This window comes from Halictus rubicundus, chromosome 8 (assembly GCF_050948215.1).
Source record: "Halictus rubicundus isolate RS-2024b chromosome 8, iyHalRubi1_principal, whole genome shotgun sequence".
Classification (NCBI taxonomy): domain Eukaryota; kingdom Metazoa; phylum Arthropoda; class Insecta; order Hymenoptera; family Halictidae; genus Halictus; species Halictus rubicundus.
The window spans coordinates 18,903,165-18,916,912 of NC_135156.1; the positions used below are offsets into that span (position 1 = coordinate 18,903,165).

The window sequence follows — 13,748 nt, forward strand, 5'->3', positions numbered from 1 at the left end:
TGGTGTGAAAAATTTTGCTGGAAAAAACGAACAATGAGCGCCGAAAGTGGAAGGTTCGAGCTTTAAAATGAGCCCAGAACGAATAATCTACGACATTTATTCATAAAGTTACGACGCTTTGGACACGGGCAATTTTAGAAGAGTGGTCGCATAAATCACAGGAGTGGAAACATGAATTATTGATTTAATTTGTGCAACATTGTTAGGGTTCACGGAGGTTTGTTCGAGTTTGAAAGGTAGCAGGGTCGCTTTCAATGTGGCCGTTTGGTGTTTTGTAAAAGTTGACGACCCAACCGCCGAATTGAACCGACGCGACGTTGGACAAATTGATAAAAGGCAGAGATACGCGTCGTATTATTACGTTTCTGGTCGCGTAGCCGGTCGTCGCGTGTTGGCTCGTCGATTCTGGTCACGCGACCGCGATCGCCACGTGTAAAAACGGCTTTATGTGCGCGGAATGACCGACAAACCGTGGAAGAATGGCCCCGAGCAGGGAATTAAACATCGTTGCGCCACGAGTCTACCGCGTCTACTATCTGCCGAGGATATCTGGGGTCACTGGCAAACCGATTCCGTCGGAAATCGAATAAAGCCGCATTCGATGAACGACGAGATCGATAAACGCACCGAGGGGGCAGGGAGAAAGCGGGTTACCCACTATGCCCGACGCCTACTCCACATTTCTATCGAACGGCAAACACCAGAATCCATCGAATGCGCACGTCACTGGAATCCGTCGAATGCAAACATTGCTAAAATCCGTCGAACCTAAGGATTACCGAAATCAATCGATTGCAAGGAGTACACAAAACAATTCCGTTGTCTGTTTCATTCGAGAGATATTCTACTTGTGGAATTTTTCTGGAAACAAGTGCCATCCTTGCAAAGGATATCCAAAAAATTGTGCTGTACGTTGCGTTTAATAAAATCTCTATCACCCTGGAATTTTTAAACCCTCATAAAACCTCCGTTAAACCTTTTCAATTGTTAATCCTCATAAAACCTCCAACAAATGTCCTTCCAAAAATCGAAAAAGAATCGCGCACGAATTTTTCCCCGGACGTGTACGCGTGCTCCGTCTCGTCGAGGCACGAAATATCCTTAGGGATGCTTGCCGGGCATCCTGTCCGAAAATCGCAGGATGCCCGAATCGGTGGCCGTCGGTCGAAATCATGCTCCTCCCGAGAGTACAAGTTGCTCGACATCGAGCGAGGGGTTAAAGACAAGGGAAAAAGGAACGGGTTTAAAAAGACGCGCGCGATCCTGGCCGGGGAGAGGGGCTGTCGGTGGGCGAGGGGAAGGATCGGCGAACAAGAGGAAGAGGATCCTGAAGAAGCGAAGCCCGCATGCGACATCCGAGACACTCCCTTTCGCCCTGCCGTCTTCTATTCCGGCTGCGTCCTCAGAAAAGGCCAGAGAAAGGAGATTGAATCGTCTCCTCTCGGGCCAGCTGGTCCTCTCTCCTCTCTCCCTCTCTCCCTCTCTCCCTCTCTCCCTCTTTCTGTCGTTAATCCTTGGCCGTGTCCTGATCCTCACGACGACGCCGAGAGAGCCTGTGCTTCGTTCCTCGTCCTTCGTCCTCCCCGCTTCTCTCGTATTATAGACTTTTCTGAAACCGGACAAAAGGATTCCCCTCGTGCACGTGCAACCGCCAATCGCTCGAGAGAGACTCGTGGAAACGTCGAACACGTGTTCCTCGGGACGAGTTAGGCCCTTTGGATATCCTGAACAATTAACCCCTCGCCTGGTCTCCCGGTCGGTAATCATCTACCGCGAAACATTTTTGCTTCTGCCCGCGTTTATTCGAACGGTTACACATCGATCGCAAGGGAATGGAATTTGATTTCTCCGTTTCAACTCTGTATCGGTTAATGCGAACAATCAACAAATATTTAACAGCTAGAATTCCGTGAGACGCTTCACGGTTGCGGTCTTCGTTGGTCCGAAGTACTCCAAGAGGGATCGAAGTTGGCACAATGAAACTCGGACTAGACGGCTTCTCGAAAGAATCTTTGCGATCGAAGACACAAGTTTTCAAAATTGGAGAAGATAATCGAGACGAGCTGCGCAAAGGGGCAGAAGCGACTTTTCAAGAATTTTCCGACGTTAAAGAGGCGAGACAACAAATAGGAGAAGACGGTTCCCGGGTGCGACGACAACGAGGGGAAACGTCGATATAATCGGTTCACGTCGACGACGAAGACGAAAACGACGTCGGGCCATTAGGGGTGTTTTTCTAGGCGCCACTCGAGCAGAGATAATATTTTCAGGCCGTGATCGGAGCATCGGGCCTATCCAAACACGAACTTCTCCGCGGGGACGCGTTAATGATGGCCGATTTGCAAACAAGTAGCCGCTTCGAAGGGCCCAACGATTTTCTCGAGGACTCGGAAGCCGAGTGGCCCACTGGAACGAATTTAGGGGACTCGTAGTTTCACTTGAACGTGGAGATTGCACGAGTGAATTGTAAACAGTCTTGGGCCGCCTTCTCGGATACAAATTTTAATAAACTTCCAGCGCACGTTCACTGCCACATCGGTAGGCGACTTCTTCGACTATTTTCAAACGTGAATTTTGCTAATATCTGATATGTAAACTGCGGAATTTCTGCATTTATAAAAACTTGGAACGCTTGAAAGAATTTAGAAATATTGTTACAAAATTTTCCACTTGTTAAACTGACTAAAAGCTTTCCATTTCCGCTTCTCACAGTTGACAAATTGTCTCACGGACAAATTTTATTTCGCAGCAATTTTTATATTGAAAAATGAAGACACGTCAGGATTAAACGTAAGTAAAACAGCCAGTTTAGAACACAGGTCCCGACAATTATATTTACAGTGTCCCACGAAGAGACTCTCTTCTAAGCAGCCAACCACTTTAAACTGTTTATGCTACCGACTATAAATCCTAGCAAGAGCCTAGCCACTTCCCCGCAGATTTTCGAAAAGCTCCGCTGAAGGAGAGCGATTCACTGCTATTCAAAAACCGACGTAGAAAATCCAGAGGCAGTCTGGAACCCACGTGCAGCTAAGGGATCTAGAAAAACCGTGGAAAAAATGAATTCCACGGGCGGCGTGTCTTGGCGCATTAGCCTGGACATGAAACGGGGACCGCTTTGAAAAGCAAACAATTAACGAAGATATGAATCTTCCTGTCGGCTCCGATACACACACACACACACACACAGTGAGAGAGAGAGAACGGTATAATAACTCGCAGCCGATAATGGGGCCCGGTTCCCCTTCCTCGCGTTATAATCCGACAGGGCCCTCGGTTCATTCGTCTGGAAGCGTGATCGTCATTCTGTGTTTCGCATTCTCGGCCCCAGCGATCTTTAACCGGCGCGTATCGATTCGCGCGAGATCGATGCTTGTAGGTACGCAACAACAAACTCAGCCAATTTTGAATTTACGGGGTAGCGAGCTCGGACGAGAAGTCCGAGCAATATTTATAAACTCAAAAAATCCGCGGCCATAAACATTCCCATTCCACTTACGACTAAACAGGTGGCCGCGCAGCGTCTCGTGATTTATCGCTAATTGCGTCGGAGCGTAAGTATAGGTTCGAAATCGTCGGACGAGTTCGAGAACAACAGCGTTTCGGTAGTCGGTGCCCCTAGCCGGTCGTCAATTAAGGATCGACCGGTTAATTAGCACCGACACTCTCGATCGGGTATCGCCGAGGGAAGCAACAGGTTGAATCGTCGTCGGCGTCGTTCCATCCCTTCCCCGAAGAAAATTTATATTTCCGCTGGTAGGATCGTGCTCCCGTACGGTTTCTGTTAGGGGTGCCCATAGTAATCAAATATTTTGCAATCTAACACAAACTTTGTAGTAAATTCAGATCTTCAAGGATCGGTACAGAACTAAAGGCAAAACAAATTCTCTGCAAATAATTGATTAATTATGGGTACCCCTAATATATTTCCGCTGGTAGGATCGTGCTCCCGTATGGTTTCTATTTACCGGAGAGGTAGAGCCACGCGCGGGATAAATAGATTCGGCTAGGAACGATCTAGAGATCGTGACGAGCGTCCCCGTTTCCTTTCTGTGTTGCGAAAAATCGACGATTTATGCGCCGGGTGCTAAACACCCGAGCGCTCCCCGGCTTCTTGAATGGCTCGCGGAATAATTTATCGAGGTCATTCCACCGTGAATCGATTCAGAGGAGGCCCTCCTCCTCGCCGGAAGTCGTTGCTCCCTTTTTCGAACCTGTACAGCCGCGTGTTATCAATGGACCCTGGTTCTTCGACCGGTCGTAGCATAATTCCGATTTTAATCGGACCGCTTTTTTTCGCCGGACCAACACGCTAATCGAAATGTTACGTTCGAAGATAAATTCGCGACGGACAAATGTATTAGTGGGACATAAAAATTGGTTTCGTTAATTACGAGAAGCAGGGACCAAGCAGAAACTTGTTTTCTTGCTTTAGTGACTTTAAGAATTGCTTTCGAAATATACAAACTTGAAAATATAATTTTGTCTTACTTACAAAATTTTTAAAAATCATAAATACAGGATGAAAATTGTTTTCAGGAAAATTAAAAAATTTTCCACATCTCCGCTACAGCGCCCCCAACCGACGTCGCGCCGATTTTCAGTTAAAATAATCACGTGTGTCAAAATTAAGCGAAAATTGCGCGCTAACTGGTCCGGGCGCGAGTCCAGCGGGACCATAAACTTGCCTAGGTTAATTATACCGAAGTAGGCGAGTACCAACGCGAAGAACGATGATTGTCTACTCACTTCCGGCCGCTGTCGAGGAACCTGTCGAACTCGACGGACATTTTGCAGCATAGGGCGCGCCTGTTGTGCGAGGAGGAGCACTTGGTGTTGATCATGTGGCCGTCTGAAAGCAAAGAAGAGAAGGGAGGATCGTCAGCGAAGGTGGGATTGCCGTGCAATTAATTAAGAGGTTAATAATCATCCTGGCCGGGTCGCCGCGACAGGGGTACCTTAATTAATTCGGCTCGATGGCCTCTCGCTCCTGAAGGAGCCCCGCCGATACGCGATGTTTCGAACGGGCTCGTGTATGTATGTATTTACACGGGGCCGGGGCCCATGGGACGATCATCGTGATACCGTGCGCGCGTACGTGTGTACCTGTGCCGAAGCACTCCCACGATACGCTTGTTCCCTGGGCCGCCACGCGCTTCAATTACGCCGGCGAACAATGCCCGACAATTAATCGGGCTGGTCGCGATTAAAAACCTTGCTGCGGCGAGCGGGCTCCTTTCACTCGCGCGAGATCTTCTTGCGTTAAACTTTACACAATTTTTCTGGGAACTACGGTTGCTCCGACCAGACCGGATTGGACTGACCTGCTCGCTAGTATACAACTACGACAAACGTAACTAGATTCGACTAGAACAATTGTGGGCGATAGTAAATTCAACTAAATGGTTTGGAAATGTTAACAAGAATTTATTGCTGTCACGAACGACTATCCCTACCGGCGACGATTCGGTATTTCCCAGGTAATACGGCGCACCGGTTAGCCCCGTAGCAGAAGCGTGGGTGGACCCGAGCCAACAGGGAGGATAATGGCACGGAAGGACGGAGGAGGAGGGATGAGCACGCGAGCCCTCGGGCACCGTCCGACATTTGACCTCACCACGCGCTCTGCACCGGTTTTGCACCTCCACCTCGGTCGCTTCTACCTGCCTCGCATATCATCCACCCTTCCTTCCTTCAGCCACCTAGATACCAATAGCTCGCGGAATGCTCGAATCGCACCGGGCACCTTTTGGTTTGAAATTGTTCAGCCTAGTTTGAACGTGATCGAACCCAGCTGTCGTCGAATATAGTCCAAGATAATTGATCTAGGTGTACATGTGCCATCGAGTCTGGATAGAACGGCACCTGCACAGTCTTATCCAGGCCTAATCGAACCTAGTTCAACGTAGTTTCATCTAGTTGCGCCTAGTTGGACGTAATGGACTCTATTTGGTGTTGGTTGTAGTTATGGGATAGTAAGGTCTAGTCGATAGCAATGTAGCAGTATAATTCACCCTAGATGGCCCTTTTCGGTAGGGTTTTCCCTAGGCCGTTTTCGGTCTTAGCTAGGCTTCTGCCAGCACAATTGAACCTAGTTTGACATAATCGATCAGTTGCGCCCGTAGTGGCCAGATCGAGACTCGTTCCCCCACTCTAATTACCCCTTCTCCGCGCTGTTCCCCCACGCTTCCACCTCTGACGCCACAGTGTCACGTGACTAACCCGGTACTGCGAGAGGGTAACTTTTTCCCCTCGATTCGTACTACCTCCCCTCACCGGCGACTATGGTTGCGCCCGGCTATAGCCGAATTGGATCTAGCTCAGGACTCGGTTTGACGCGTCGCGTCTAGATGACTGTGCCACCACTTAAATTCGTAATATCTCCGGAGAGTATAGCGTCAGAAGTACCGGAGCATGGAAGATTGAACGCGTTCCTGTCCGAATGCGAAATCCGCGGGCGTTTTCGCCGTTCGTTGGTCGGCGCAGTCGTTCTCCTCCTCTCGGCCGTCGTCGTCATTTGCATCCGCGCCCGGAGGGTGCTGTTAGTATGCGCGCGATGCCGGGAGCACGCTCGACGATAATATTGCCGAGGAGAATCCTCCGTTGCCATTTTTATTGCCGTGGATATTCCGACGGCGTGCTACCAGCCGCTCTCGCACGACTCCGCAGGGCCACGAATTTCAGAAAGCCACGCCATTCCCGGGAATACCAATCACCGGGCACCATAATAATCAACCCCTACCGACCGTTCCGCCGGCGACCGAAAGGAAAAACCCGATGGCGAATTTCGCGACCGGAACGGCCCGCGAAAAAGGCCGCACGGTGGACCATTTCTATAAATTTTCGTGTCGCGAAATAGGTCGAAGCATGGCCTTTTCGTGAGCTAATACTCGATTGAGATTGAAATTTAATTTATCAAATCGAAACACCCCCTGTGAGGATAGTTTTGTGATAACAGTTTCTCATTTCAGCAAGTAATAACAGAATCAGATTCGAAGACCCGAAAGACCGTTCTGCTTGTAATTAATAGGCTGCGGATATTATATAATAAAAGTTTTCGTATTATTGTCGATGCGTTAACATCCTTAAGGGGGGAATAAAGGTGTATTTATCTTCTGGTTCTTACGATTAAACTAGCTAATTTTTGTTTCGAATAAAGCTCCGCAGTCTAGCGATTACTGCTGTGTAATTAACAGAGGCACGAATTTGCTTTTTGCGATTCTGGCCCACCGTGTCCCGCAGTTACTGTAGCCGGCGGATTCCATCGACTCGGATTGCGATAGCGACTCGGCGTCGAATTTCGCTCGCGAAGCATCCAATCGATCCTCCAGCGAGAAACCGACCACTAGGATCGAACATTCACGCCTGATGATTCGAGATAGTCGCGAGGAAATTAACGAGCGAATGTGTGCACGCGGTCTGCGTACGTTATCATAATAACTTCGTTATAAATCGCTTCTACAAATAAAATGGGCGCGTAAAATTCGCGTGGCAGTGCACGCGTTAAACCAGCAAATATAATCATATTAATGAATCAATCTTAATATAATCATTAGACTGCGGATTTTATGCATTTACGATAAAACTGGGTAGGCCTAATTTAAGACAGTAAAAGCTATTTTCGACCTGTTAAACGTACTAAGCGGGAAATTAAAATTTTGCCCCGGTTTGTTGCAATTCCGGTAGAAAGTTTTTATTTTGCACAAAGATCCGCCTGTGGAATTTTTATTTTTCCGGAAAATCCGCAGTCCACCAATGAATATCAGATCTGAGAAAACTGACCCGTGCAAGTTTGACTCTTACTTTTCGACGAAAGTATGCCGGACGATGATCGCGCGGGTATCAACAATTGCGCAAGAGGAGCGTGTTTCGGTGACCGAGCGCATCGTCGGACACCGCTAAAACTTTTGAGATGATTGACGAGTCGCTGGCTCCTACACGCACGCGCTCGTTTCGCCAGCAATTATCGCATAAACGAGGGCAACCATTAAGTCCCGGCCGCGTAATTATCCGTGCCTCGTATTACAACAGAAATAAACGCGGCTCTCTCGCTGCAACGTTTCTTTTTTAATAGAGCCATTTAACCGGGGAGAACGTTTACCTGGAAGCAACGGAAAGCCACGGCCTTCGGACCCGGCTTCGAGGTTCGACCGATACACCTCGTGCCAAGAACAAACGATAATCGATCTACTTCGACGTTGCGCGCTAACCTGCTAACCGGCCAGAACGAGTTTACTCGTCGTTCGCATCGCGCTACCACCCTTTCTCCATCTTTTATTGCGATTCGTCCGGCAATTCCGCTAATTAATCATCCTCGGCTTTACGTTCTTCGTGTTCATCTCGAATTTTTGCGAATTACATATATAATCACTCGCAAGTATGTTCGGGCACTCTTCAAAAAACGATAACTTTTTTAAGATTCGACCGCACGGCTTGGACCTTCGCGAGAAGTTAGAACAATTAGTTTCGCTGCATCACGCCAAAAAAGAAATTTTGACAAAAATTGTGCTGTAAAAACCGTATTTTATCGAAAGGTTGCATCGATGTCGATGGAAATTATTTCGATTAATGGAATAGGAATAAAGTTTGAAGATTCAAAAACGGCCAATTCATTTGCAACAATCCGATAAAGTGTTAACAGGTTGACCATAAGTCCGTTAAATTGCTACAGATCATGCTTGGACGAGGATTTGTCGTTTGAAATTTGTTAAACGGATGAAGCACCGTGCCAGGATCCTTTGTGCGACAGTTTGAAAGGCTCGTGCGAGGATTAATACGTCGGCGATTCGTCTTCGAGGTACGACTTCGGGTCACGGTCGGGAAATCAAAAGGCGAAGCGGATTAGCGAGTCCCTTTCAGTCGTTTTTCAACTATAACTGTTCAAGAAACAGTCGAGAGCGAAGATCATAACGAACGACGACAGTTTTCGGCTCCGGTCTTAATTACTTCCTTAATTAACGAGCTTCCCCTCCAGGAGCGGCCGAGGTAACGATCGTGGGTCTCGGCCCGGCCCGAGTTTCTCACTATTAGAAAAATTACGCGCGCCTTCTGATCCGTGATCTCGCGTGAATTACAAGAACGCCCTACCCGGCAACGATTTAATTAATCCTCGAGCGGCGAGGTACGTCTTCTGCTCCTCTTTTCAAATGAGCGATAGTCCGAAATTCTACCGACCAAGTTACACCAAGAATTTGACTGCTTTCGCAGCCGAGAGAGTAATTAATTAATCGTCGACCGGCGAACTCCGGGTCGCTCGTGACCCGTGCAAACGTTTCCACGCGACGTTTAGAACATTTCAATAAATTCAAGCACTCAATGTTCCTGCTCTTTAAATTTTGTTCAGCTGAAGAAGACCAAGCAAACGTGGGACGATAAAAACAATTGGATCGTGTTCTAGTAACGTGGGGGAGTGTTAGAGAATTTTTTGAGATTTTTTAAAATACAGAAAAGTAAAAAATTATCGTCTTTTGAGATTGAGTTCTCGAATAAATCCGACGCCTTTGCTGTTGCTTCACGGTGACATAATAAATTTTTATATTCTCTAACAGGTACGGAATGAATAACAGGTGGCACTATCCTAATTAGCGATCGCTACTCTAATTATCCCATAGATGTCGTGATCATCGTACGGTCGTATTCCAAAAAAAGATATTGCAACGACTTGGACGGTTAAGCGTGTTCCGCTTCTTGCTGATCGATCAAGACAATTTTTCTTTTGTATAAGTCGCTACGGCTTAACGATTAGTGTTTATACTCACTGGTTTGGTTCTGGAAGTAGGGATCGTCCCGGTCGGTGAAGAACCACGTCTGCAACAGAGAACGGAAACGCACAATGAGAACCAGAGTCGCCAGGCTGTCGGCGATTTCGAATCGATCGAGCGAGAAAGTCTAACGATCGGCGTGTCGGTCACGTACAGGCGCCATTGTTTACAGCGGACGTTTCTAGACGACGCAACAGCACACATGCCGAGCCCCGTAGCCGCTGCGAAACCGATCATAAATTTCGATTTCTTCGCGACGGCACCGAGCGGATCGCGAGCTCCGTCCACGTCCGCAACCGGGATCGATAAATCTTCGAGAGCCGGCTGCCTTTTTTGGGATCGATCGCGCGCGTTTCACCGCTCGATCCGCGCCGGGAAAATTAAGTTATAACAGCGGTTTTTTTCAACGACTTTGACACACCGATTCGCCGTTCCGTTCCATCTTAATTAACACTGAGCCCATTAAAAGTGACTAGTATACGCTGCTTTAGAAAAATTACACGATTCAATTTCGCGCAACTACGCTCGAATATAGAAACCGTGCAGTTCGTGGGTCTGTAGTTTATAAACAATTGACGAGTCGGTGAAACGATGACTTAAACCCACCCTAATTTTCTCTGAACTATATCATAGCACATTTTTAACGAAATCTCTAGCGGATAACATGTTCAAAAACTCTGCAATTTGTAAACGTTCCAACTACGCTCAAAACCTACAAACTGTTAAGTATGTACATCTATAGTTTATACACAATTGATGGACCGGTAAAACGATGACTTAAACCCCCCCTAATTTACCCTGCTCTTCGTGATGCCTTACTTTGAACAAAATCCGTAGTGAATAACATGTTCAATATTCCATGTTTAACGTTCTATCCTGTAGGACTGAGAATATTGATGAACACAGATGTCGAACAAAGATATTTTTAATCATTGTGGGTTGAAAACTGAAATATTGAGAACGTAGAAAAATTCATGTGAAGCCAGAGGTACAAGCGTTCCAGCTAAATCAGTATACTCACTGTACACACGGTATAATACTCGAGGTCAATGCACTTCCTCGCGACACCCGACTAAATAATTAGATTTGACGCCTGCCAAAAGTGTTTAATTGGACCGGATAAGGTTCAATTAGAGGCTCTACTTATTCAGCACAGGACCTAGAGAATTGCTATCGTCCGAGGAGCAATCTCGCTGGCAAAAACACCTATGATACGAGCTCCCATTGTCGAGCACGCTGATATCCAGGGTCGTTAGGATCGGTGCAGCGCACGTGTTAAAGCAGTCGCCTCCTATTTTTAGTTCCCTTCAGGAAGCGAGCAACGAGCAAGAAGGCAGGGCAGACGTCAGGAGCATTGTCTCGAGGACTTCCACGTGGTTCATTACCCCGCGGATGTTCCTATTCGGAAGATAAACTGTGGGAACCGAAAGGACGTCGCCGGGAAGCTGAAATCGCGTCGCGTCTCGTCGTGTCGCGTCGCGTCGACTGTGGATCCTCGAGGAGAGGTTTCTGCTTGCGCAATTGGTGCAACGCCGGTGACGTCCGTCGTCCAATTTGAGCGCGTCGCGACGGACGTCCGGTGCAATTAAAAGATTAAAGAATCGTAGCGACGTCGAAGGAAGAAAAAAGAAGGTGAGAACCGGCGAGACACGAAGGAGAAAGAAGACGCACCGTCGAGCGCCGTCGTCGTCAGCGTTCGCAGAAACGATACGAATATCCGGCAAACAAGAAACACTGACGGAGGGACGAGCAACGGGATGACGTCACTGGCACCGGCGTCACGTTACATCGACATAATTACGTTAATCCGCGCACGTACAGCGCGGCTAAAACGGGCGTCATTGTACGGTAGCTCGATCTCTTCGGAGCCTAACGCTCGCATTCGCGCTCTCTTTGCTTTTGTTTCTTTCTCTATCTCTTTCCCTCTCTTTCTCTCTCTCTATCTCTCTCTCTCTCTCTCTCTCTCTCTCTCCTTCTCCGAGCCACAGGATCCCTGATACGTTTCGACTTCGAGAGGTCGTGCACCGCTTCTGTGGGTGGCGGCAGTTGCCAGCGAGGCGAATTAAACTAATCGGACGTTACGCTAGATTAAGGGAATCCGAGACCACTCGGCTAGACCAGCCTCGTTGCTCCTAGCAAGGAGCTTGTCTAATGGAAGCGTTTTTCAATTGAACACCGGGCACTGGGTGTGCAATCCTTCTGGTGAGTAGGAGACAGGGAATTCTCGATATATGTCAGCAACACGGGTCTTCGTGTCGTTTATCGTCCAGGAGTCACTTTCTCCCAGAGAGCCACTCATTTTCCCCATATAATTCTTTTCTCCACGAAAGGCCTACTCATTCTCTCTCTACAATCCTTTCCTCCGTGAAAAAGCTAGTCATTTTCCTGCTGCAATCCTTTTCTCCGCGAGAGAGCTACTCATTGGCCGCGTGTAATTCTTTCCTTCACAAGAGAGGTATTTATCATCCCTCTACGATTTTTTTTTTCTGCCAGAGAGCTACTCATTTTCCCCATATAATTCTTTCCTCCGCGATATGGCTACTCGTTCTCTCTCTACAATCCTTTCCTCCGCGAATAAGCTAGTCTCCATTGCTTTTCCCCACGAAAAACCTACAGATTTCCCTCTAATATCGACTCCTCCGCGAAACAGCTGCTCATTCTCCTGTTCTGTCAATTTTCGCGCGCGAGAAACAAACCGATTTTCTCCACGAAAGAGCTATAATCTTCAGCGAGAAGCGTACCGACTTTCTCTACAACTTTTTCAGAATGTATCTGCCAGTGTTCGATCCGGTTTCTTATCTCGGCGGAGCCACCGGTGCACACCAATCAGCGAGCATCGGTGAACGAAGTATAATTCAGGCGAACCGTTGTTCCGAACTCGTGTTTTCGCTGCTCCGGGACACGCGAAGCTCGCCGGGATAGTCCCCAGCCGTTAACGATCGACTGGCGGCGTCCAATCAATCCGAAGGTCGAGAGAAAAAAAAAAGCGTGGAACTCGAACAAGTACCGTGTACTTTCGTCGCGTAAAATTGCTGCGGCGCGGTCGGCAAGCGCTTTCAGATAAATAAACGACGTAATTGAGCAATTATCCGCGAGCGGTCCGAAGGTAGCACGGCTTTTGTAAATTGAAGGGTTCGGCGACGGCGAGTGGAGTCACTGAAACTAATGACAAACGTTCGAGAAGCGACCGGATCGATCGCCGCCGCCCAACCAAGACTTTTTTTCCCTCCTTCCGATGGAATGTTAGCATGGAGCAGACCCGGGCACAACGAGGCAATCGAGCAGAATGACCGAGCCCGATCGGGGGCCCGACGATCGAACACGCTCGCAAACGGTTGCGAACGGCGACAGGATCGATTTGTCCAAAAGAACAGCTTCCAGACGTTATCTCTCGCTCGATTCTGGACACCTAACGGCCCGATTCGCACCTTGCCATAATTCGTCGCCTCGAGCAACGGATCTCTTGTCCCGCTCGATCCTTCGTCATAAAGATGGAGGAATGCAGTTAACATCTACCGGCGATCGTTCCATAATTGGCTCACGAGGTAATAGTAATTTTCTCAACGCGGCAACGCAAGGTGCTTTCAATGCGATCTGTATCGGCAAGATTTGCGAGCAGCGACGGTCAGGATCGATTTATCGAATAGAACAGCTTGCAGACATTGTCTCGCGAGATCCTAGACACCGGCCAGCCAAAGACCAAGTCGATTTGCATCTTGAAACAATTTCAAGCCCCGGGCAACGGCCTACTCCGGGTCTAACTCTATTTCCTTCGACGCGGTAAATCATTCCCCGCAAATTGGCTCGTGAATCGGTAACACCGTGAATCCGGGGTCCGGGTCCCGAACCGGGCCCCGACTAATGTTTTCCAATATCCTCGTCCGACGCGAGACAATGCGAGAATCTATTCCCGAGAATTTATGGCGAGAACGAAATAGACGCGAAAACGTTCAGCTGCAGAACCGAATCGTGTGAGAAAGAGAGAGA

At 48.1% G+C, this 13,748-nt stretch overlaps 1 protein-coding gene across 1 annotated transcript in view; it reads right to left on the reverse strand.

Annotated features, from left to right (window-relative positions):
* Window positions 1-13,748, reverse strand: part of Fng (Fringe glycosyltransferase) — an 88,019-nt gene that overhangs the window by 70,227 nt on the left and 4,044 nt on the right. The window contains exons 3-4 of the mRNA XM_076791793.1: window positions 9,759-9,807; window positions 4,750-4,852 (exon numbers count right to left, since the gene is read on the reverse strand). Of these exons, the coding sequence (XP_076647908.1) occupies window positions 4,750-4,852; window positions 9,759-9,807 (152 nt within the window). The remainder of the gene's footprint in view (window positions 1-4,749; window positions 4,853-9,758; window positions 9,808-13,748) is intronic.